General features: G+C 40.8%; 1 protein-coding gene across 4 annotated transcripts in view; it reads right to left on the bottom strand.

Moving 5' to 3' along the window:
* Nucleotides 1–6,066: 6,066 nt before the first annotated feature.
* The window catches only part of UPF2 (UPF2 regulator of nonsense mediated mRNA decay), a 106,563-nt gene continuing 85,308 nt past the window's right edge, over nt 6,067–27,321 (bottom strand). For 3 of the 4 annotated variants that reach the window (XM_063448224.1, XM_063448225.1, XM_063448226.1), the window contains exons 19-23: nt 27,194–27,292; nt 17,554–17,721; nt 14,537–14,678; nt 8,977–9,097; nt 6,067–7,595 (exon numbers count right to left, since the gene is read on the bottom strand). In XM_063448224.1, the coding sequence (XP_063304294.1) occupies nt 7,586–7,595; nt 8,977–9,097; nt 14,537–14,678; nt 17,554–17,721; nt 27,194–27,292 (540 nt within the window). In that variant the 3' untranslated portion in view covers nt 6,067–7,585. Of the gene's footprint in view, nt 7,596–8,972; nt 9,098–14,536; nt 14,679–17,553; nt 17,722–27,193; nt 27,293–27,321 lie in introns of those variants that run through there. The other variant, XM_063448227.1, reaches the window with a different exon arrangement.

Below are 27,321 nucleotides of genomic sequence, written 5' to 3'. Positions count from 1 at the left end.
GTGGTCCTGATCCAACTGCCCCCAGAACTCAATTACCTATACCGCCATTGGGATACTGCTATTCCACATATTCCTGTTACCAAGTTGAAGACAAGATCATGGAATGACCTTGGGCCCATGGCAAAATTATGGGCCACCATGGATGAATCACAACTACAGGAAAATGGCATTGCCAAATACCCAGCAACTGACCTTCTTGAAGCATGGCCACGCCATTTCCTGGAAAAGGAATTTAAAGACCTAGTTATAGCAAATGACTATGACCCAGAAACTCCTCATGACTGTTTCGAACAGATGAAAATGGAAACAGTGCACTTACCAACTGTGCATGAGAATCCATTACCGGATCCGGATTTTACTCTGTTTGTGGATGGTTCAAGGTATGCTGATGAAGAAGGAAAATACCACACAGGATATGCCGTAACCACAACAGAGGAAGTTCTCAAGTCATCACCTCTACCGCCAGCAATGTCTGCGCAAGAAGCTGAATTGCAAGCCCTGACTTCAGCATGCAAGATTTCCGAGGGAAAGCGTGCCAACATCTATACAGATTCAAGATATGCTCTGGGTGTGGCACATGACTTCGGCCTCATTTGGAAGACAAGAGGATTTCTTACCACTGCCGGTACACCAGTCAAACACAGCTCTGCAATCAAGGAACTAATGGATGCCCTCCTACTCCCTGAAGAAGTGGCCGTTTTGAAAGTAAAGGCACATGGGAAATTGGATTCGGATGAAGCTAAGGGCAACCATTTAGCTGATCAGGCTGCTAAGCAAGCGGCCAGAGATTTGCAGGAAGTGGATGAAGAAGTGTCCGGTCAAGAAGAAGAAGTTCCTATCTTTACCTTGCAAACTCTTCCTACTGACCTAAGAATTTTGCGAGAACAACAAGCTGCAATTACCCCTGAAGAAATCCAGAAATGGAAAAAGAAAGGAGCTATCCTAAAAGACGGAATTTACTATAACAACTCTAAATTTTGCCTTCCGAAGAATTTATTTCCAGCAGTTGTCCAATGGGCACATGGGCCTGCACATCTGTCAAAAGACCTAATGGCCGCCCTCATTCAAAAGTATTATGAAGCACCTGGAATCACAACTTTGATCAGCAATTTCTGTAAGGCCTGTGTCATTTGTGCAAAATGCAATCCAGGAAGACCAATCAGGGTACCTGCAAAGCACCTAGCGAAACCCATGTACCCATTCCAGAGAATTCAAATTGACCACATTCAAATGCCCAAGAGTGGGCCTCATGAATATGCACTAGTAATAGTGGACATGTTCTCAGGCTGGCCAGAAGCCTACCCAGTGGCCAATATCACTGCAAAATTAACCGCAAAACGTCTACTGACAGACATTGTATGTAGATTTGGACTTCCAGAAGTCATTGAAAGTGATCAGGGCCCAGCCTTTACTGCAACAGTAACTAAAGAAATTTGGACTGCTCTGGGGGTGACCCTAGCCTTTCATACCCCTTACCACCCACAAAGTAGTGGTAAAGTAGAACGCATGAATGGCACTCTAAAAGCCAGAATGTTAAAAATGTCACAAGAAACAAAGATGCCCTGGCCAGAAAGCCTGCCAATAGCTTTATTCAGCGTTAGACACACACCTAGAGGGAAGCACTCGTTATCCCCATATGAAATTCTATTTGGGACAGCACCCAGACTAGGTTGTTATTATCCGCAACAGTTACAGCTCCAATCTGATGTTTTAGTAGACTATGTAACTGAACTTGCAAGTGTCTTGAACAAAATACATGCCCAAGTTTTCTCTTCAATTCCAGATCCTGATTTGGACACAGGTACCCATAACCTGCTTCCCGGAGATTGGGTTCTGGTCAAGAAGTTTGTGCGGAAAAGTACCCTGGAACCAAGATTTGACGGGCCATTCCAAGTTCTCCTGATCACCGCAACCTCCGTCAAAGTGGCCGGTAGGCCACATTGGATCCACGCTTCCCACTGCAAAAAGTCTCCTGCCCCAGAGGAAGCAGATACCGCACAACCATGTACTTCTGGTACATTGTCTCCTTAATTAGTTTAATTAAGGCCCAGCAAGTAGCCATCACAAAAGATGTTAGTGGGTACACCTTCTGGTATAATTCATCATGTACCCGTGTGGCTACCTATACCTTTGATTATTGTGACATTGTAGAATGCCCATTCTCTACAGCACAAATCCAGAATATCTATAGAGATATCCCCCATGCAAAAGACCCATATGTTTGTGTAGTTGACAAACAATGGGGGCACAATTGTGGCCGTTGGGGGGGCGGCGGGATGGAATGCCGGGCCTTCCTGGGGTTACAAGCCAAAAAGTGCCTTATCTAAAGTAGATGATCATGGTAGGTCCCTCCTTCAAAGAATGACTCTAAGAAAGCCTGGAGGAGGCACACCAATGAAATTAATTCTTAATATTGAGCATCCAAGCCCAACAGATGCAGACCGATATGTAATGGGAATGTATTGGAAAAAGGGTTCCTACACTAAATTAGGGCATTTCTACCTTAAAGATATGTGTAATTCCCCTGAGTGGCGAGGAGCTACTCACATGGTCATAAATCCATTAAAACCACACATCCAGTCCTTTAAGGACATGATGGCCATTGCTAACCCTACCTTTGAAGATACCATGGCCGCTGAAACAGGTTTTAATGATGTTAACCTATGGTTAGAATGGATGAAATATAATGCCAACAAGCATAACAGAACCGCATGCTATGTGTGTGGTGGTGCCCGGCCTCATCTGGGCACTGTACCTTTAATCCTGCCAGTAGATGTAGAAAATTGTGTTTTAAGTCTTTTTGCCTACCAATATGATTTCAACAGGTCTCTATGTCAAGCATGGACAGTGGAGTATCCTCTTCTAGCCAAAAATGTCAGACCTCCTAATGGTATTACAATATATAAAGGTAATTACACTTGCTATGCCATGCACGATGGGATTGGTAAATTTGTGGGTAACTTTCCCGAAGGATATTGTGCTACATATAGAACTGTTCCTGTACGTTTACTGCAGCATCACACTAGGTCATTAGGAGATATTTACTGGTTGTGTGGGGATTTACAGTTAAGATCCAGAATGGACACAGAGTGGTGGGGGGAGTGTACTTTGACTAAGGCCATTATGCCTATACACATTATCTCTGACACACACCTCAACACCCATGAGCCCAGCCACACTAAGGTTAAGCGTGAAGCCCCAGTAAAAGGAAGTTTTGACCCTCACATTTACATTGATGCCATTGGGGTGCCTAGGGGGGTACCCAATGAATTTAAAGCAAGAGATGAGGTTGCTGCAGGATTTGAATCAATTTTTACCATAGTTACCGCAAACAAGAATTTAAACTGGATAAATTATATTTATTACAATCAACAGCGTTTTGTTAATTACACCAGAGACGCCCTCCAGGGATTAGCCGAACAGTTACAGGCCACATCCCAAATGGCCTTCCAGAATAGAATAGCCCTAGATATGATCCTAGCCGAAAAAGGAGGGGTATGTAAAATTTTGCTCGACACCATGACATGTTGTACCTACAACCCAGAAAACACAGGCCCTAATGGTAAAGTTACTTTAGCCATAGAAAAATTAAATGACCTCTCTGAAGAGTTAAAAAGAAATTCTGGGATAAAAGATCCCTGGGACAGATGGTTTGGTTGGATGACGGGTTGGCAAAAGGCTTTAATGCATATTGGTATGGCAATTCTAATTTTCCTTTTTATCTTTGCTCTTCTCTTTTGTTGTGTCTTCCCTTGTCTGAGAAAAGCCCTCACGAAGACTGTTGACCAAGTGGCACCCACTTTCACACATCTTGAAGTTGATGACCAAGATTTCCAGGATCTCAACTCACCCTGTTTGCCGCTGCAATCTATCCCTTTTGATGATAAAGTGCGAGAGTTCTAGGAAGGGACCACCTTAGGGACAGCATCTGTCAGTGAATGGTAAAGGCCCCGTGTGGAGAAGTGGTGGGTTAGCCGCCATGGGCCACCCATGGGTGTGAAGTGTTCGAGAGCCATACTGACAGATGAGTTAGCCTATTAGGGTCAGAATTAGGGACAGACTTGCACTTTGCATTAACACCTAGCTAGCGGCCACGGGGTTTCTGTGCCTTTGGGCTAACACGTCTTCTGATATTAACAAATAAAGTTTTTAGCTCTTAGAATTTAACATTTCATAGGGGGGACTGATGTAGAATTATTAAAAAATCTTTATTGTACTTGTATTGAATTATTGCACTAACTCCATTTTAACCTGATGCTGTGACAAATCCTCCATTTTGTCCTCATAACCGGACTTCTCCATATGAAAACCACATTACATGACAGAATTTCTCAGCACATCTAACACAATAGACAAAGACTGTATTCTCCATAAAGATATGACTAACCCAGGAACTGCTGAATTTCCCCTAACTCGCAACATAGTATAATTTAAAGGCCATGAGAACACAGTAGTAATGAAATGTTCTATTCATAAGAGACCTTGCACCTAACCACGAGATCTGACATCACCGACCGAGTAAAATGACGCTCAAGACCCCCTTGTCCCCACCTGTGTCTAGAATAATACCACCTCCTGGTGGGTGGACACGGAACTAACCACTTCGTTTTTGATCCAATTAATTATATTGATAGGTGGACACTAATCCAGACACTTAACAATTAATCCAATTAATGATGTTTATTCACTGATATCTTGATAATCAATGATGATGAAAATGTCTCTTAAAAGGGCCTGCGCGCCCTCTGATTCTGGACTTGCCAATAAATTTCCTCGAAGTTATTTTAACCTGAACTCCGTGTGTCAGACTGAATTACTTCAGCGTATATACGCAATTCAATTCTTTTTAATTTGGACAGGAACAGATAGACATTTTAAACATTTTGGTTTACTGAAAAAGTACCATAACACTTACTCAACAGAAACACCAATACTACTTGAGAGTCTGTTCAAAAACAAGTGTTTTGATCATTTTTTTGTACATCTAAGATTACACAAATACACAGAATAACAAAGTTGTCTGTCATTGATAATCAGACACAACCATTGCCATCCTCCACCTGGAAGGTTGACATGCAAATATATCCAGCTCTATATCCTTACCCTGTCCATTTGTTTGCCTCCTTGCACATGTATACTAAACTATGCTTTCATAATACACAGTATGCAGAACTGCCGTTCAGAGTCCCCCCGCTCTGCATGGAGACACTGAGCTTTCCTTATAAAGATTCATTGGGTTGGCTGAAATCAAATTCTGATGTCAGCAAGGAGGTGAATCAGGGATGGGGCCAGCACCAGCAGACCTGTGCGGTGCTAGAAATAAGGTAAGTTGTATTACATTTTAAAGGGTGTGGGGGAGAGACAAGCCACCTAAATAGTGGTTTTAACACTATAGGGTGTGGAATATATGTTTGTGTTCCTGACCCTATAATGTTCCTTTAAATTGTGTCTTAAAGTCACAGTGCACTACATGTGTACATTCCATACACTCCATTTTTTAAATGTTTGGGAGCATTATATATTGTGTCAAACACAAACACTGAATGTTTTGGTTTAAACACAAAAGTACACCTTATATTTGTTATATGTAAATCCAACACTTATTGTTCACTTCCCTCCCAGAAGATAATGGTCCACATAAACAGCTAAATAATGTAGTAGAGAACATAGGAGAAGGGGCAGAGAGAGCATGGCAGAAAATCAAAGTGTGAGTGGAATTAGGAGAAAGTCTATTAAATTTTTTACAAATTTTGGTTAAGTGGACTCATTTCAAATCCATCCTGAAGTTTTCCTTTCAAGAGACATCCCACTGTCCAAATATAAATACAAATCCTGGTTTAGTAGATATACCCACGATGACAGCATGCATGAATTTAATTATGCATTTTGTTAATTGGATAAGTACCTAAAAGCAGTTTGCAAAAGCTGCAGATCTCGTCTGCAGTCTTCCCAAGCTGTTCCTTTCATCCCCAGTCCAGATTTCCCTTGGCTGTCTAATCACAGACTTCCCTTTGCAAAAAATAAAAATACATTTCATACATAAAGCACTCGCAAAATTGGCCCTTTAAGTTTCAGCAGTTCGTTACCAAAAGCCAAACTTTTACATTTTCGGAATGGAAACAGACAGTAATTTCTAATGGTAGTAACTGCCATTTTAAAGATTACTACTTGCTGAATTATTGTGACAAGCATGTAAAGGAGTCCTACTTTGGCTTCCAACTTTGCTGGTTTCTATGTACCCACCATCTTTTCTACCCTAAAACGTCGGACATCTTTTACACAACTTTGTGTTACCATTTCTAGAGAAGGCGTGCAGTGTACTATTTAATTAGCATGTCCCATTTCACTGTATGTGAATAAACAGCATACAGATACATTCTATTTACACGGCTTTATTGCAGCAATGGAAAACAGTTACTTAAGCTGGTGAAGATTGTGCAGCATCTCTGTTGGTAATGTGTCCGGTTTACATATGTATTTTCCAGCATGCAAAAAAAAAAAAATTTAACAAGGAAAAGCTTAAGTACATTACAGCAAATGGCTGTGCTCTTTAGGATATTCTATGTACAACACAGCAAATCCTAACCCAAATGAACAAAAAATTAACTATAAGAAACAACTCATTTATTTTGGTTGTAAAAGGAAAAAAAATTGAAGGATATGCGTCTGTTTTTATTTAATGTCTACACACAAAAATCGATTTGCTGTTGTCTCCACAGTATGCTCAATGGCACCTATTACCTATTATCTGAATAGTGCATATGGTATGCCGCAGTCCATCACTGCGTTTTTGCTGGTATCAGAATGACAGACAGATGTATTTTTTTTTTTTTTTAAAGGATTTTTTTTTCACAAATGTTTAACTTATTCAGGCAATGTTATGTTTGTTTTTTCTTAAAACCTACGTATTTAACAAGCTTATCTAAGCAACCTCTGACAGCAAAAAGGTCCATTCCTTTTTCAGAGATAATTCTACGATATAAGAAAATATGTAAACCAAAATCCTTTTTTTTGGAAGGTACAGCGGAACAGCTTGTTGTGCACTCTTAAATATAAGCGTTGTATGACATCTTCTGTTCTGCACTTCAATAGCCGTTCTCCTTTGCGTAATTTCTTCTGGTTTCAGCTGTTAGTCTGGAACATTGCAGATTGCTTGCTGGTTATCCTCCACCTACTAAAACGTCTCGTTGGCTCCTCCCATGTTGTATATTTTTTGTTAACTTAAATAGCAACCCACTTACTTTCTATAAAGAACTCTTTCTACTAATAACTCAACTGCTTGCTAATAAAATCAACCTTCTTGCAGTCTTCCTTCCAATCAAAGGCCACAGTGATGCCTTATCAGCAGAAAATGCTCACTCTGTGTGTCTGTTGTGTCCAGACTCGAAGCTGCTCCTTTTCTAGTTGAAGCGGAAGCTGGTGTTCTCGTCCTTCCTTACTCCCCCAGCCCTTTCCCAGGTTTCTGTCCTGAACTCTCCTCCGTGAACATGCTGCGATATGCTGCTGATCTCTCTCAAAATCCGGAGGTCTCCACTAGCCATGTTGTCAGACACAGGGCCCAATGGATGCAAGACACACTACTGGATCAACGTCTCCTGTGAAAAAAAGAAGTACAAATCCCAAAGTTTTAGTTATAAGAGATATAATTATTATCTCACTGCTTTGTCAGAAAAACTCAATTTCAAAACAGATCTAAAAAGGTAAACGCTCAAACTAGTAATAAGCATGAATCTCTACTGACCAGCTATGCAATGAAATAAAATATATACAACAAAAAATAAAAAATTATACACATGCATACATAAGTACATACATAGGCTCCCTATTCCAACTCCATGCAGAGTGTAGAGCAGGCAAAGGCAACCTTCGGCACTCCCGATGTTTTGGACTACACCTCCCATGATGCTTTGCCAGCATTATGGGTGTCAGAGCATTATGGGGGATGTAGTCCACAACATCTGGAGTGCTGAAGACAATCTTGGTCCTCCTATCTTTGCTGGACCTTGTCACAGAAAATGCAGTGTGCTTACACTGCTAAACCTGCAGGGACAGGCTCTATGCCCAGAAATTGTATAACTATCACTGTTTGCCAGCCTGGGTTCCTCCTTTAAAGTGGTATATGCTGTAATTATAGCATGTACCCGGCTATTATCGAAAGCCTCAGAACAGAGTAATAACCCAGATAGGCCAGATGTGATTGACAGCTGGTGGTTAACTGCAGCAGTGCATGCCAGGATCAGTGGTTAGTGGGCTGATGCTAGCAGGCCTCCACAGCCAGGCAGTCCGCCAATTGTAATTCATTGTCTCCTGGGTTTTCTGATTACCGTAGGAGTCAGTCTCTGTGATGACTTGCCTCTACCGCCTGTGTCTCACACAGTTTAACTTCACACTTCCTGAAAAAGAAGTCTAACTTTTAAAATAATTTATTTTCTCCTGCTCTGTTAATTGCCTGCTAGAGCCTACAACGGGCTCCTGCATGTGATTATAAGTTCTTCTCTGATAATTGAACTTTAGCGTAACACACTGTGCTGTAAAAATGAAGCTTTTTCATGGAGACTGCAGGGCATGATCTTCGCACCAAAAATATATTTTGAAAGTTTTGTTAAAAACATACCATTTTTTGTCTTTATAATAAACATTTTTTACAGATACCTTTGGTAAAGGAGAGACCTACAGATTTGACGTACAATCATGTCTACCAACATGTTTTCTTTCATAGGCTAGGGGTGTACCCCTAGTGGTATTACAACAAGCGAAGACCAAATGTATATCCTTTCTGTGCAACATGTGTAATTACCTTTAAGCACTTGAAAATCAATTTTGCAAAATACAAATGAATTAAACGGAAATAAATTGTTCTATATGTAATATACAAAATTTACAAATATTGATGGGAAGGGAAACTGGATATGCAAATTATTAACAATCAGAATATTCAGAATAATAATTACAAGTAAAATAAATAAATCACTTTACCTGCCACCAGTTTTGAAAATGAGATCTGCATTTGGTGCCCCTTTGGGATGTTGGTATCGAGGACGACGTTCCCTGTTTGTATTGGCAGGAGCAGGACGTTGAGCCAGAGACTGCAACATTTCTGCATGACAGTATTTAGAAAGAACATTAAATGTTAAATTGAAACAAAATTAACTCTGTATACAACATGGGCACATTTATAAATAGAACAATGTATCAATATTTGGCAGCAGTTGGGGATGAAGAAGTGCAGCCTGACCATTTCTTTAACCCCTTAAGGACTGGACTGTTTTTGCGATGCTGTACATTTGCGACCAGGCCTCTTTTTACACTTTTGTGGTGTTTGTGTTTAGCTGTAATTTTCCGCTCTCTCATGCAATTTAATTTAAAAAAAAACATGTTTTTTTACTTTTACTTAAAAAATCTTTTACTCATCTACAAAAGCGAATAAAAAAAAAAACAACAACTGCTAAAGTTTTAAAATACCCAATGTTTACATGCTTTTTTGCTTTTTATTGCAAGTTATAGGTACAAGTAGGATATTGCGGTTTCAAAACATAAATTTTTTTCAAATTTATCAATAGTGACTTTGTAACACTATTATCTGTCAAAAGTCTCTGAATAACACCCCACATGTACATATTTTTATTAAAGTAGACAACCCAGGGTATTCAATATAGGGTATGTCCAGTCTTTTTTAGTAGCCACCTAGTCGCAAACACTGGCCAAAGTTAGCGTTCATATTTGTTTTCTGTGTGAAAAAAGTAAAAAAAACTAAATTGAACGCTAATTTTGGCCAGTGTTTGTTACTAAGTGGCTACTTAAAAAGACTGGACATACCCCATTTGCAATACCTTGGGTTGTCTTCTTTTGCAAATGGTATGCCATCATGGGGGTAATTCTCATTCCTGGGCTACCATATGCTCTCAAAGGCAACGTAACCAACCTGGCCATTTTCAATGTAAAAATATTTGACCCCACCGGGAATGCAACCCCAAGCTATAGATAATACGACCAAAAACTAAAATGTGCATGATATGACAAGCCATGCAATGTTACCAACTGTTTATTATTCCAAGTTGCAAAGCTGTTGTGGCAATGTGACTATATATGATACTCTACGCACAACCAAAATAAAGAATTAAAAAAAAATAAAATATATATATATATATATATATATATATATATTTGACCCTGTAACTTTCAAAAACGCTATAAAATCTGTACATGGGGGGTCCTGGTATACTCGGGAGACTTTCTTGAACACAAATATTAGTGTTTCAAAACAGGAAAACATATCACAACAATTATATCATCAGTAAAAGTGCTGTTTGTGTATGAAAAATGCGGGAAAAAAAGTCACTTTCACTGACAATATCATCACTGTGATAGGTTTTACAGTTTTGAACCACTAATATTTGTGTTCAGTGAAGTCTCCCGAGTAAAACGGTAACCCCTATGTACAGGTTTTAGGGTGTCATAGAAAGTTACAGGGTAAAATACAGTGCTAGCAAATTAAATTCTCTGGAATTTCGGCCTGGGTTGGCAGGCAGGTCCCTCAAATTGCAATTAATAAAATTACTTAATTATGTAAAAATATTACATAAATACGCACGTAGAATTTAAATATATGCATATTTATATATTTGAAGTCTACGTGTATATTTATATAATTATTTATGTAAAGGACAAGAGATGATGTATCTAATGTATAAAGTAAAGTATATACATCCAAAAGATATCGATATGGCCAGCGGGAAACCTACTGAGTATACCAATTATTGTCAAATAAGCAAAAATAATAAAAGTTTTATTAGACATTACTAAATAATAAAGAGAAACCTCAATCAGTGCTGTACAATAAACACCAAAAATTGTGGATTAAAAATCTGGTACAAGATCGGTGCCAGTGTAATTAATAAATGCAAGCCAATGTAGCCAACAAATAACTATCAGTAGTGGCAAGTGGGTAATACTGTCAGACTAGAGAGAAACAGACACCAATCGAATAGCTTGGTGATTGATTAGGCAGTCTGTCTCATCCAATGTCAGTTGTTCACTGCAAAAAATCTTACACAGACCGGTCACATTGATCCCTTAATAGGTTATTCTGACGATAAATACCGAGTCTGTCTTATTTACATGGCAGTGTGATGTTTAGTGTACACAATAATTGGTATACTCAGTAGGTTTCCCGCTGGCCATATCGATATCTTTTGGATGTATATACTTTACTTTATACATTAGATACATCATATCTTGTCCTTTCCATTTATATTTGGGGTTACCCCCCACCCTTGTGTGTATCTAATGTGGCTCTACTAGTTCGCTTTTTTTCTAATTATTTATGTAATTTTGGACATGTATATTTCGTGTTACTTTTATTTATTTATATATACACAATTTCATTCTAAGTGTATTTTGATATAAATATATATTTTAATATCAAAATAAAGTTAGAATAAAATTTCATATAGATATGTAATTTTTAAAAAAAATATTTTTAATTTACTTATTATTTGTATTTTAATATATATACCGTATATACTCTAGTATAAGCCGAGTTTTTCAGCCCATTTTTTGGGCTGAAAAACCCCAACTCGGCTTATACTCGAGTCAGAGTCTGTATTATGGCAATTTGCATTGCCATAATACAGACTGGGGGGAGAGGGGGGCTGGCAGAGCTGTACTTACCTTTCCTGCAGCTCCTGTCAGCTCTCTCCTCCTCCGCGCCGTCCGTTCAGCACCTCGGTCAGCTCCCAGTGTAAGTCTCGCGAGAGCCGCGGCTCTCGCGAGACTTACAGTGTGAGCTGACAGAGGGAGCTGCACGGACGGCGCGGAGGAGGAGAGAGCTGACAGGAGCTGCAGGAAAGGTAAGTACAGCTCTGCCAGCCCCCTTCTCCCCCCCACTGAACTGCCAATGACACTGGACCACCAGGGAAGGAGCCCCCCTCCCTGCCATGTATCAAGCAGGGAGGGGGGACGAAAAAAAAAATATAAATTAAATAAGAAATAAAATAATAAAAAAAAAAAATAATAATAATAAAAAAAAAGGGGTATAAGGACCACTATGGGAGGGGGGGGGGGGTGGGTTAAGGACCACTATGGGAGGGAGGGGGGTATAAGGACCGCTATGGGAGGGAGGGGGGTATAAGGACCACTATGGGAGGGAGGGGGGGTATAAGGACCACTATGGGAGGGAGGGGGGGTATAAGGACCACTATGGGAGGGAGGGGGGGGATAAGGACCACTATGGGAGGGAGGGGGGGATAAGGACCACTATGGGAGGGAGGGGGGGTATAAGGACCACTATGGGAGGGAGGGGGGGTATAAGGACCACTATGGGAGGGAGGGGGGTATAAGGACCACTATGGGAGGGAGGGGGGATAAGGACCACTATGGGAGGGAGGGGGGGATAAGGACCACTATGGGAGGGAGGGGGGGGATAAGGACCACTATTGGAGGGAGGGGGGTACGACGGCGATCGGGTAAGTACATTGCACCGTTAGGACGGTTCAGGACAGTCATCGGTCGGCAATGCAAAAATGCCGATGACGGCCCTGAACCGTCCTCGGTCGCTAAGGGGTTAATATTTCGTAAATATTTCTGTTTGTACATAAGGGAAAGGTGGTTATATACAGAACTGCACATTGGTATTTGCAGAAGGCAATGGATTTAGCAATCTTTTCTACACTTTTTCACCAATGGAAAGTGTTATGTTTCAGGTCTCTTTTTCTCCATTCTACAATAGGTGGTCCTTTCATAAATAGACCTTTCTACGAAAAATCTAGGCAGAGAAAAACGTACCCTTTTTAGACCACTGTCAGAACAAATAAACAAACATGTTATAAATATATATATATACACACATATACACACACACACACATAAAAAAAAATCCAGAGATGTATCTTGATCCTGATGAAACGTCGATCTCTGGATTTTATGTTTTTTGAATAAAGAAGTCACACCTATATAAGACCGTGAGTGCAGCCAATCTTTGAATTTTATATGAACAACAAGTCTGAAGGTCTGGCACCCGGCAGCACAAAGGAATATATTTTTTTTTAGCCTGAGTGCAAGGATGGATACATACATACATACACTATTATTAGCATCACCATTTGTATAGCGCCAACAGATTCCGCAGCACTTTACAATATTATGAGAGCGGGTATTTAACTATAAACAGGACAATTACAAGAAAACTTATAGGAATGATAGGTTGAAGAGGACCCTGCTCAAACAAGCTTACATTCTATAGGACACACAGACACACTTGGAATTCAATTATATAATTTACTTCTACATGTATATTTTTGTATTATATTTCACAAAATGATGTGATTTTATTATTTATATATTGAGGTACCTGATTGACAACCAGGGCAGAAAGTCAATAGAATTTAAATTGCAAGCCCTAGATTTCACCCTTTCCAAAGCCCCATAAAACCTGCAAATGGGGTACTGCTCTACTCGTGAGACATTGCTGAACACAAAATAGTGTTTTTGAGAACAACAACTTTGATATCATCTGTGAAAAACGGCAGTATAGGTTTGAAAAATTAAATAAACCAATATGAATACTAACGTAGGTTTAGGGTTTGTGTCTAAGTGGCTACTAATAAAGACTGGACATACCCCATTTTGAATACCCTGGGTTGTCCACTTTTTCAAATGGTATGCCATGATGGGGATAATTTTCATTCCTTAGCTGCCATACAGTCTGAAATGCAACATAAGCCAAGCAAACAAATCTGAAAATTTCAATGTGTATAAACTGAAAAGCCCAATATTTGACCCTGTAACTTTCCAAAACCCCATAAAACCTGTACATTGGAGGACTACTGTTGCACTCGTGAGACACCGAACACAAATGTTTGTATATTACTGCAGTAAAAGCCAACAGTATTATGACATTCACAGTTAAATGCCATGCAGAACTTGGAAAATAATTTATAAAAAATAAAAAAAAGATTAATTCATTTTTAAATTATGGTTTATATATATACATATTTGATATGCCATGAAAGCCCTATTTCTCCTGAACAAAATTATATTTAACAAGTGTGGGTGCCCAATATTTAAGAGGTAAATCATGGTTGAACAGACCTATAGCTCAAATTCCAGCTTTTGTTTCAGTTCAGAACAAAATACGGATATTTGCTGTTCTTAATGGGTTAATCTACAGTGATAGACACGCTGATTTGCTGTTAAAATAACTACTTCCGAACAGAAGGTATACAAGTGCTTTTGCAAAACTATATATATTAGGAGTGAGAGCATAAGAAAAAGGTTATAGTTCTGCTTTAGTGGCCAAGAAAAAGATGACAGAATGCATAGTAACGATTTAGCTCACCTTCTCTTGCTTTTTACAAGTACAGTATAGTACAGATTTCTGCCGTTTGTTCAGTCTAATTAGCTCACTGTATACTTTACATAATATTTAGCAGAGCGAGCACACTTGCATATAAGGTTTGTGTAATTTCATCAAGACAATAGTGAGAGTTTCTAACAGACAATGCATTCGTTTTAAATATGTGAAGGCAACAGTAGATACCTTGATAGTCCTCCTGCTCCTGTCTTTCATTGATGTCCAATGTGAGCTTCTTCATTCTCATCCTCTCTTCCTGCTCTGCTTGCTGTTGGTTCCAGTGATTTGCAGCTAGTTGGGAGGACATGGGCACATTGAGAATCTTAAACTGAAAATACAGAAAATAAACATTATTTGCAGATGATTGCAGTTAAATCCTTACTTGCCATGTGATTTCAAATACCTTTTCTAAATTACAGGAAAGGAATCAGTGCTGCAATACTATAGATTAAATGTTGAGTCATACTATTATCTAGAATGAACTTCAAAACGTTATTGGACCCTCAGAGTATATCCAAAATTGTTAAAAATTGTGAACACCTCTCAATTTATAAACAAGAATAATGACAACCAGTCATGTCTAATAAGATTTAAAGGATCACGATAGGGTTAGGAACACAAATATGTATTCCTGACCCTAGAGTGTTAAAACCGCCATCTAGCCCCCCTACCCTTCCTTTGCCCCTCTAAAGATAGTAAAATCTTAATTCTATTCAAGGCTGCAGCTGCTGGCTCTGCCCCTGATCTGTCTGCTTGGCAGAAGTGAATCTCCGAGTCAATCACAATGCTTTCACATAGGATTGACTGAGACTGACAAGGAGGCAGATCGGGGCAGAGCCAGCACAAGCCGGGAACAGCCTTGGCCAATTAGCATGTCCTAATCAATGCATCTATATGAGGAAAGCTCAGTGTCTCCATGCAGAGGGTGGAGACACTGCAGCACTGCCCCAGGAAGCACCTTTAGTAGCCATCTGAGGAGTGGCCACTAGAGGTATCCCTAGACTGTTCGGTAAAACTGCATTTTCTCTGAAAAGACCGTGTTTACTGCAAAAAGCCTGAAGGGAATGATTATACTCACCAAAACAAATACAATAAGCGGTAGTTATTCTGGTGACTATAGTGTCTCTTTATTAATGATTTCCAGGTGCCAGATGTAAATGTAAAAATGGAAATGTCAACCAAATATATACAGTGAGTGAGATTAATGTGAAATGTTATCACATTTAAATCAGGACTAGTAAAAAAAATACTCTCTGCAATACATGAATACACACTACACACAAACTATAAACACAGCCAGCACCCACATAAATACATAGGAAGAGGGGGGCAGAGGAAGATAAAGTGGGTGAGGAAGTAGCCCCCAGTGTCTGTAATTTAAATTATTTTGTGTGTCAGGATTACTAATGAACAAAAAAAAAAAAAGAAAAGACTTGAAATGAGGGAAATTGTATTGCCCAGCCCATATAGAATATGCATAAAACACTGGTTGAATACATAAACCAGTAACTATATATATGTCGAACATCTAAATCTTTGTAATATTTTTCCAGCAGTCCTAAATAAAGCACTACTCTCTCAGATAGGGAGTTTTCTAGATCAAACGTTGTTATAGGATGCCTTCATAAATGTTTCTGTTTTTAAAGTAAATAAAGTCTACTATATAAATGTTTTAAGATATAAGGGTTAAAATGAGACCCTGCAATGAAAATGCATGGCAATTATCATCATCAGATCTAATATTCAAAGAGCCAGAATTATAGATAATCCAGGAGTGTGCAGACAATAAGCTTACAAACCTGAACTCTGAACGTTACAGAACAATGCAGATGGTGTTATTTGAATTGCCATAGTTTTTATGCACTGAGCTCTGTAAGCTCTGGTACATGAATGAGTTATTTTTACTGTAAATAATACATGGTGTAAGAGATAATCCTTACTATACAAAGACATTATTTCCCTGCACTGTGCTTACAGGAAATCGAATAAGGTAATACTCTCTATCTACCATTAGATAAGAAATCAGAAATTACTTCCTGCTGGCAGGATTGCATTTCAACTCAGAGAAAACAGGCATTTTTTCCCACTACTGCAAGAAGTTTTTCTGAAGAATTAAATCTCATTAAGCGGTGATATGAATCCTACTTTAAAAATGGATTTATAGGATTTACATAAGAGGAACCACCATCCTTTGGCTTTCCATTACCATTGTTTAATACCCTAGTTGTTGTGCATGCAGAGAGAACGATTGTACTGGCTTAACAAGGTAACACTACCAAAGAAGGAAATTAACATCCAGTCCAAAAACAAAATTAAATAAAAAATACATGGCACTAAAATACCTACATAAACATGGAGTGGTTATGGTGCCCATGCTGCTCCATTGCTTAAATCATGCATGAATAACAATTCATTATTATTAATTAATAAACTAAAACAAAATAAATTAAAATGCTTTTAGTAAAAATAATAAAAAAATATAATAATATATATATAATATATATATATAAAAAAAAAATATTTGATCTCACACAAATTTTTCTAGATTTGTATTCTACCTCACATTGTAAATCATTGAGCTTAAGGCATTCATGTTTTTAAAAATCAAAGAAAATCTCTGTGGGTTGTGAATGTAGATTTAAATCTCTGGCCCACATTCTAGTTATTACACCAATATAGTTCCTGTTCTGTTAATCTGCAAGCATTGCTCACTGAACTGACATCTTAGTGGTGCTAAAAATGTTCAAGAACAAAGAATAGTAGAATACCTACGTGGTAGTGAAAGAATAGTAACACCTGTCGATTTATAAAACAAATACATAGTCATCACTCTAGAAGGATTGCATCTCTATTAATAGGATATTGAGATTTCTACAAAACCGGTTGCAAAATACCCTAACCATAGAGCTCGCACTAAAAGATTAAAAAAACAGAATATTCAGGACTGTTCTATGTTAACATAGAACAAGACACACAATGGACCTCACAATCTAGTCTCTAAAGTACTGTTTTTTTTTTTGTTTTTTTTTAAACACACAAAATATAAAAACTCAAACAGAAACTTGACATGTTAACCAGAAGGTGTTTGAGATCTGGAGGTCTGGTATTGGACTGCCCTAGTTTCTGATTAGAATAGGCAAACTGTCACAGTTATAGATATTGGTTTGTAAAATGCAGACGCTGTTCACTGAACCATATCATACCTGCTGCTTGTTGCCTCTTCGTGTGAGCATGACAAATGGCATAGTATCACTAGACTCTGTATCTCCTTCCCCAGTACAGAGTGAAGTTCCTTTCTTCAGCTGGCTCTTCAAGTGCAATGGGATTGCCACGTCTAATTGGTGGACTTTAACAGACTCTCCACTGCGTTGCTGGGATGGAAAAAAAAATATTAAGTAAAGTTTCCAGTTATAGCAGTATTTTATTTTTTCATGAAAGCCCTTCCATGGTTATCATTTGCCACATTAATATACTTAATGGGCAATGTATAGGTAAGAAGAAGTTCTTTGATGAATCCTTTCTTGGTTGTCCATTTAGCTAAACATTTAATTAGAAATAGATATCTGGAAACTATGCAGCTGATGTGGATTGATTGCTGATGATATCCTTAGCATCATTAACACCCCAACCCGTTACTGCAGTTTTCAATGTCAATATCTTTTAATGGAGTTGTCGAAGTGGTCAGAGAAAGCAGAGACCAGTAACTGTTTCCAAAAATACTTGCAAGGGAGCAACTTTAGTCTTGGCATGTCTAGAACACAGTTCCCTCATAGGTTCATATACTGGGAATCATATTGAGGGAGCACACTAGAATATACTGTTATAAACCTGCATTATACATCAACAAGTCCGCTGAAACAACATAATCAAGCTATTGATGTCTATCCACAGAACATGCACAGGCCAATGAAGGTCCTAACTGTTGCGAGACTGGTCTAGAACAAGGGGTTGAAAATTCTGCATGTCCAACACTCCAAACGCCATAGCCACTGCTGTGCAGTGTGGTGGTTATGATGCCAGGTGGAATCCCTTCGTAATAAGTCAAACGGTTTTAGAATGTTTGAGGTCTTATGTGGGGTCCATCAGGTGCAGCTTCCAGCCTCCATTACAGCTATAAGAGAGCCAGAAGCACTCTGCCTGACCCAAGCCTGGCTGTGCAGAGTCAATGAGCTGGTGCTAAACTGCAGGGATTAGCTACGTAAACTAAATTAAGCTTGTAAGCAGGAGCTTCCAGTTCTCCTGCAGCCATATCAGAGGTTCTATAGAATAAGTAAACTACGTACAATGGGAGAAGCCAGGGCACGCATAACAACTATAACCACTACAACGCACTGTTCCTTTAAAGAACTAACTGAACATTAACAAATGTTATTTTTATTAATATAAAGTCTTAGTTTTCTTCATGTCACATGTACCAAATGATAATCTTTCTATCCCAATTATCAATTAAGAACACTAGTTTCCTGCTGCTTGATCGAATGTGGCCAGAAATGGTTTATATATTATGTTTTCTATAATTTTGTTTTCTACTGTTACACTTTTACTCTTATGCATACGATTTCCCTTATACAACACATCACGCTGCCAAGCCATACTTTAAGCAAAGGCACCACAGACGGAACTCCGCCCACATCTCTGATTGACAAGCGGGGGTTTTCCTACCGCCGCTTAGCCGCGCCTGACCCACTCCCCGACAGAACAGGCCACCACAAGCGTGGACCCACATACTTCGGACAGAGAGCCCAATCTAGGATAATTGCCCAACTCGAGCACTCCCCATACGGAGCACCATGCTCTGTCACTACCCCGACAAACTCGCACGACGAGCGGACGAGTCCATAGCCCTTTATTACAGAGCTATATATACCAACACGGTGGCCCACACCTTCACCTGACCTCCCCACCGAAGCAACTTCCCCCAATCTAGACACAGACACACGGTACGCACGCACAGTCCTCTGCGGCTAGACCGCTACCAGAGACAGCAGAACCCAAATCACACACGGACCGAACCACAGATGCTGTGACTCTGTCCTATCAGTACAAGATAACCCTTATGTCACTCTCACGGTAGCCCCAACCCGGGATACCGTCCTATTTGGAATTAACCGTAGGACCATACTCTTCCTGACTGACTCCAAATTTTAGTCTTACAGGCATACCAATCCTGATTATCACACAAACAAAAAAATTTGCAAAGTCTTCTACTATGCCTAAGTTCATACAATTCTTGTAACCACATGTCTTACCGTTGCTGTTGTGGCATAATGAAACAGCTTGTTACTTTCATGCACATCAAAAATAAAGAATTGGGCGTGTCCTGCGACCGCATGGAGTAGTCGCACTGTAACGGAGCTCCGCAGCCACCGAGCCTAAAAGCCGTCAAAAACGAGCCAGAAATACCGCAAAACTCACCCCTCTGGTCGCCCCAACATCCTGACATAACATGGCACCATCTAGACAGTTGAAACTGACGGACCCGGTCCGGAACGCCAAAAAAGACCGCCCGCGGCAAAAACAAGATGGCGACGGCGGAACTCCAGAAGCCTCTGAGTTCGCAGATGCCACTGCACTAACAATCGAAGATGCAGACCAGACCCCCCACGGGGACTCTCTGGTAACTAACCACAGCCTCCATTTAATGCTGCAGGACCTAAAAGAGTCTCTTAGATCCGATTTCAAGCAGATTACCAGAGAACTGCGCGATGATATTCAAGAGCTGGGAGACCGCACTGACCGACTGGAAACCAAAACGGATGATATGTGCACAGCCCATAATGAGTTGGTGGATCACATACACCGCTTGGAGGAAGAACAAGCAACTCTAAAGCTTAAAATGGCCGATATGGAGGACAGGGCCCGCAGAAATAATCTGCGCTTCAGGGGCATAGCTGACACAATCCCGAATGAGGCCCTTCCACAATTTCTACGAACCCTATGCTCATCAATAGTACCACAGCTCGGGGCTGAGGCCTGGACGCTGGACAGAGCGCACAGGCTGCCGAGACCGGCCAGGCTAACGGCAGACACGCCGAGAGATGTTATAGCACGCTTTCACTACTACAGCTCAAAAGAAGCAGTCCTGTCCGCGACAAGGAAACTGGAAACGTTACCCGAACCGTACCAAGGACTCAGCATTTTTGCCGACCTCTCCGCAGCTACCATGGCGAGACGACGTGAGTTTATTAATATCACGAAAACCCTACGAAACCGACAGATCCCGTATAGATGGGGTTACCCTACTAAACTGCTAATTTGGCACAAAGGCAAAACTGAAGTAGTACTAGACCCGGAGGCCGGAATGGCGAAACTCAAAGACTGGGGCCTACATCATAACATGGGCCACAACTCTCCCACGCGCACGCAACCAAGGAAGCTGACAGCTGACTGGATGATGGCGGGATCGACTTCGAAAGCACCAGCACGTAAAGAACTTTGAAGCAGAACCATCCAAAGCCTAGGCCTTGCCGGCTCACTCACTTAAGTATCAATATCTGCAAAACGCATTTGATTTAACGAATAACCTGTATGCATGTATTCAGGGTTTCCGGTAAAGCCACGTCAGTTGGCATAACGGTTTTGTTTAATGTTCGGTTTTTAATTGCCACTGACCGTAGCCGTTATGAGTTATGTTTATAGTATAGTGGTTTAGCGAATTGCCTACCCGGCACCCTGTAAATGAAACTACTGTAATCCAGCACAAGGTTTACATACACCGACAAGGTGACCTTTGCCTACGGGGAACCACGCTCAGTAATTGTTGGCCTCCCAACCGGCCCATGAGGTGGATCCCCATATTGAAGTAATTTCTCTCAACGCCACCAGTAATACCCTTAGCCTACCTAACAGGCGTGGTCGGTACATGTTTGGGGAGCTGGTATGGCGCACACCCCAGATTCGATAACATCAAGACATGTACCCCTTAAATTGAGCTACTGACAGTTATGTTTTAGTTTGCTTTAGATTTGGGCCCCCAAAGCCATATTCTAATATGAACCTATGTCATTCCATCTGGCTCCTCAAGGTAGAATTTAAATAGGCTCGGCCTCGGTGGAGCCGTCTATCCACACCCCCCACCGCCCATTCTCGAGAGATGCCAAACTCTCACCTGAGGCGAACTACGTCCCTGTGCTGGCCACAGGTATCCCCTTGTTCTCCCCCTTATACCCCAAACCAAGGTTTAAATGTGTTTGTACGATATGTGTTAACATGTATAAAAATGTTCCTAAATGCTATGCAGTGTACCAGTATTCCACCACTCATAATGTGTGTAACTTGCCTAAACATGCAATGTCGGTGCGTTTGCCTACCCTTGACCGTACGCAACACTCCCCAGGTTGGACGCCAGGCCCTAATGGTTCCAGGCGCTAAAGCACTGCACCCCCAAACACAATCATGACGCTACCTACGTTTAAAATCCACTCGTTAAATGTCAAAGGCCTGAATAGCCCGCATAAGAGGCGCCTCCTGGTGCAAGAAATGCAGAAATCTAAGGCGGCAGTTATATGCCTCCAGGAGACACATCTCTGTGTCCGTAAACCCCCACGCATCTACTCCTCTCACTATCCCCAGGTATTCCATGCGTTCTCGCCCAACAAATCCAAAGGGGTCGCTATTCTTTTCCATAAAGATTGGGTCTTCCAAGAAACAAACAGGTACACTGACAAAGAAGGGCGCCTGCTGGTTCTGGTGGGCAACCTAAATGGCATGTTGATGACTATAGCAACACTATACGCCCCAAATGAAGCCCAAAATGCGTTTATACGTAAGTCTTTGCTACATCTCACTAAAATCAAACAAGGTCACACGATAATATGCGGTGACCTTAATTGTACCCTGAACCCAGATCTTGATATACAACGAGAAGGCCACAAACCCCCCACAGCTCAATCGAGAGCGATAAGCGCTGACTTAAGCAAAATAATTTCCCACAATGAGCTATATGATACATGGCGCTCCATATACCCTACCAAAAGAGACTACACGTTTTTTTCACAGGTACACAGAACGTACTCAAGGATAGATTATTGCCTGGTAGACAAGGTGACCCTAAATAATATAGAGGACATACACATAGGACAGAGGACGTGGTCGGACCACGCCCCGCTGTCAATCACCTTTAGATCCCTACACTCGGCGAGAGGCAGGGGAAAGTGGAGACTCAATGAGAGTCTACTAGACAACCCACATATACTTGACACAGTAGTCAAAGAAGCAACTGAATACTTCAATATCAACCCATCAGATGACATCCCGGCCCTAACCATTTGGGTTGCTCATAAGGCAGTTCTACGGGGAGTACTCATAAGGGAAGGGTCCAAATTTAAAAAGATAACTAAAGACAAACGTGACCTCCTGCGACTAGAACGGACATCCCTTGAGACACAAAACAAAACTAATCCAACAAAAGCCCTAACAAAACAAATCTCCGAAATACAAAGGGAATTACATGAACTAGACCTCTTGTCCACCGAAAGATGGATGAGATCTCTCAAACTCAACTATTACACACAAGGGAATAAAGCAGGAAAACTACTGGCCAAAAAACTCAAACAACTACAAACCAAAATCCCGTACATTGACTCCCCCACGAGAGGCAGATTATATAACCCTTTAGATATCGTAAACGAATTGGCAAATTATTATGACACACTCTACAACTTGGAAAAAGACCCAACGACACCCCAACCCACAACTGACACTATAGAGGCCTTTCTAAACAAAACATCGCTACCGCAACTCTCCCCAATAGCCTGCAGGCAATTGGACGAACCATTCACGGAAGAAGAGGTGCTTAACACTATTAAGTCCCTGCCCAAACACAAGGCGCCTGGCCCCGACGGGCTCTCTAATTATTATTACCACAAATTAGCGCAGACATTAACACCCCACCTCACAGACCTATTCAACACCATTAAACGATCCGGCACTCTCCCGGCGGAGATGCTGGAGGCACATATAATCACCCTGCCCAAACCAGGCAAGCCGCCCACTCTCTGTGAAAACCTTCGGCCTATTTCCTTACTGAACGCAGACATTAAACTGTATGCGAAACTATGGGCAACAAGATTGAAACAAAACCTCCCCAACCTAGTCTCTGCCGAACAAGCGGGATTTGTCCCAAGCAGACAAGCGGGTGATAATACCAGACACTTCATCAATATGATCAACTGGGCTAACAAACATAAGAAATCAGGAGCAGTTCTGGCGCTTGACGCTGAAAAAGCGTTCGACCGTCTGAACTGGCTATACATGGAAGCCACACTATCCAAAATGGGCTTCACTAGCCAATCTCTGAGAGGTATTAAGGCACTGTACCAAATGCCATCAGCCAAGATCTTCAACTCTGGCTTCCTGTCAAACACATTCCACATAAGCAATGGCACACGCCAAGGCTGCCCGCTGTCCCCGTTACTTTTCATTTTATGTCTAGAACCACTCATACAACGCATCAAACATGACCCCCAGATAACAGGCTTAGACACTCCAGCAGGGACCCAAAAACTAGCCTTATTCGCAGATGACGTGCTAGTATACGTTTCCGACCCAGAACGATCCATCCCAAATCTAATGACTCTTCTCCAAGAGTATGGAAGAGTTTCATACTATAGGAATAACCTAAAAAAGACACAAGCCCTGCCCATAAACCTCCCCCAGCGCACCGTGCAGTCCCTCATGGGCTCACACCCGTTTGACTGGAGGAAGGTATCAATAAAATACTTAGGTATTAATCTGACCAAATCAGCCCAACATCTCCCTAAAGAGAATCACACCAAGGTAGCCCATAAACTACAATCGCTACTAGATGGCTGGCAAGATCTGGAAATCTCATGGTTGGGTAGGGTGAACACCATCAAAATGATGGCACTGCCCCACATCCTATATCTATTCCGCACCATTCCCATAGCACTCACCGACAAACTACTACACAAATTCCAAAGTATCTTCAATGCCTACATTTGGAAAAAAAAAACCACCAAGACTAGCCAGGCGCCTAACCTGGCTTTCCCCGAATAAAGGGGGGCTGGGCATCCCAAACATCAGGATGTACTATAGAGCCACAATTCTGGCACAAGGCCTGGAACTACTCTCACGCCACCACACACCTATTTGGGCTTCCCTAGAAAACGCCTGCATTCAGCCACTCACTGTGCAAGCCGCACTGCGGGCATGTGTACTCGGGAAGTCACCTGCATACAACCCATTACAAAGCACAACCTTCCTACTAAAAAGCTGGAAGAAATGGGCAGGCACAATCACGGGTGCGACTAATCTTCTATACTTCGCACCTATACAAACAATCTCAGAATTAGCTGAAAATATCAATATGACAACATGGACTACGAGTGGCATACACTCGATAGCCCAACTGTACACAGAAGCAGGCCTAAAAACGTTTCCAGTGCTCCAACTGGAGTTCAATCTTCCCCCCAGGGACATATTCAAGTATATCAGGATAAAACACATCCTACAAAATTTACACGCACAGTACTGTGAGGAAACACAACTAACACACTTCGGCCGACACTGTATAAAACGACCCACGCAATCAAAATCATTATCCATGTGCTATACAGCTCTCAACGATAGAGACCCGCTCCACAAGCACACCTATATGCGCTTGTGGGAACGCGAGTTAGAAGTAAACATCCCAATGCCATTATGGCTACAAGCCATTCAGACAACTAGAAAAGCGTTTCACAGCCTAGCGCACTGGGAGGCCTACTGCAAAATACTTATGAGGTGGTATATGGTACCAGTCAGGCTGGCTCTCATGTACAAGACCACACCACCCAACTGCTGGAGATGTGATGCCCCCAGGGGAGATATGTTACACATTTTTTGGACATGCCCTGCAATAACCGACTTTTGGAGGCAAATAGGGAAAGCCATCAAACTGATTACACATCGCAAACTCCCATTCACACCAGAATGCTTCCTCCTCCACCTGTCTCCAGAATTGTTAACAGACAAAACTAAACATGTCCTCTTGCATATCTTAACCGCAGCTAAAACCAGCATAGCATGTCACTGGAAGAAAAGGAGCGCCCCAACACCGCTAGAGGTATGGGGTAGACTAGACAATATCGCTATGTACGAACGCATGACATACAAAATACAAGGTCGTGCCGAATCCTACTCCACACACTGGGAAAATTGGCACACGGCACGCAAAGAAATATTGAAATAATGAAAACTCACACAACTAACATTTAACACGCTTCATCACTTTCACAGCCAACGTTCCACGGGCTAGCATATGGGAATTTACGCAAACAAGGTATACCACAAAGCCCAGACAAGTAACACAAAATGTACACTGCATGGAAATAGTACAAGATATTTGTACTATATTGTATAAACACTGGTTACTAAGTTACCCCCCTGTTTACCTTCTCTGACACCCATACCCCCACCTACACCCCGTCCTATGAAAATGCATATAATCTGGCGAACACACACAGTCCACAAGTCGGACACTAGTCATCACTCTATGCAATAACAGGCACATAGTTTTACAGACAGAAAACAACTTGGAGAATGATGTTTAAAAGACAACGTGTAATATGTATGTATTTTGCATGTACCAACTGAATGACTTAACACCTGCCGTCCCCTTTGTATAACTCCGATCAATGTCTAATATGTACTGTACAATGAGATACTATGACCTTGCATATTCATGTACCCCTCCCCTTTCTTCATTCTGTACCCCTATAATTCTGAATTTCATACTGCAACAAAATTTCAATAAAAACGAAACATTGAAAAAAAAAAAAATAAAGAATTATTAAAAAAAAAAAAAAAAAAAAGAACACTAGTTTCTTGTCCAAAATGCTACAGTAGACAAGGGCAGATTGTATTCAGGGATAGTTCTGATTTGAAACAAGATTTCACCATAGTAGAGAATGCAGTAAGAGCAACTTGCTGAGGGATGGGTTTTACACTAAACAATCACATTCCACAAATGCTTGTAAGATTGAAAATAATTTCTGAAAATGACCAAAGCTAAACATTTGAATGCAAACAAGTCATTTGGGTTGAAAGTTAGCTATTGTTTTTATGTTTATTAATACATGAAGCAAACACCACTATCACCAGACTGAAAAATCTCAAAAGATATTTTAGAATTTACATAGTATGCTCGGCTACAGTCCTGACAATTAAATGAATGCCCCGCAGAGCTGCATGCATGTTTACAGCACTATGGAAGCAATGCCAAAGCATGCATATATAATGTGTACATCATTTCTCTGCAGATGTTCACACACATATTAGCTTGCCCCAGAACAAGGATATGCATAACCAGCAGCCATGCTGGAAAAGCAAAAAAACAAACAAAAAGTCAAAAGGTGTTTAGAGCGCTTCCGAATTACTATTGTAGTGCCAGAATACCCCAAGTTTGTTTTGCGTCAAGGTTTAACAATTTTGTACGATAAATGCAGAAGTGAAACTTCCATATTATCTGTGTGGCTGCAGAGTTGGTTGGTTCTGGAGGAGCAGCCAAAATACAGGTTTTTTCGAAAAACAGAGGGACGGCACTGAAGGACTCCTTGCACCATGTCCAATACGAAAAACTGTAATTGTTGCAGTGTTTAGAAAGTATATTTAAACTCCAATGTGGATTAAAATTTCTCCAGGTTCAAAGAAGGCTCTAGGCAGGCATTCATGTGTAAACGTTACAATTTGAAAAGTTAATTATTAAAGTGAATATCATAAACACAGCACGTCATTGGTTATGCAACTACTTTAAAATCCTTATATATCATTTGGTATTTGAGGAAGGATACTACACTTGTAAAAAATGTAAAAAAAAATACAAGTGGCAAAGAATCATAATACCTGAAGGTTTTCCAGCATCATTTTGTCAAGGGCCTGAATAAAGTCTTCATCCTCTGCACACTGAACATGTTTAATTCCACCTCCCTTAATCATCACCTCCTGCGCAAGATAATTAAGTGATGGGAAAG

The sequence above is a fragment of the Pelobates fuscus genome, chromosome 3, assembly GCF_036172605.1.
Source record: "Pelobates fuscus isolate aPelFus1 chromosome 3, aPelFus1.pri, whole genome shotgun sequence".
Classification (NCBI taxonomy): domain Eukaryota; kingdom Metazoa; phylum Chordata; class Amphibia; order Anura; family Pelobatidae; genus Pelobates; species Pelobates fuscus.
Note: the sequence above shows the minus strand (reverse complement) of the source record. Positions and strands in the feature narration are given on the sequence as shown.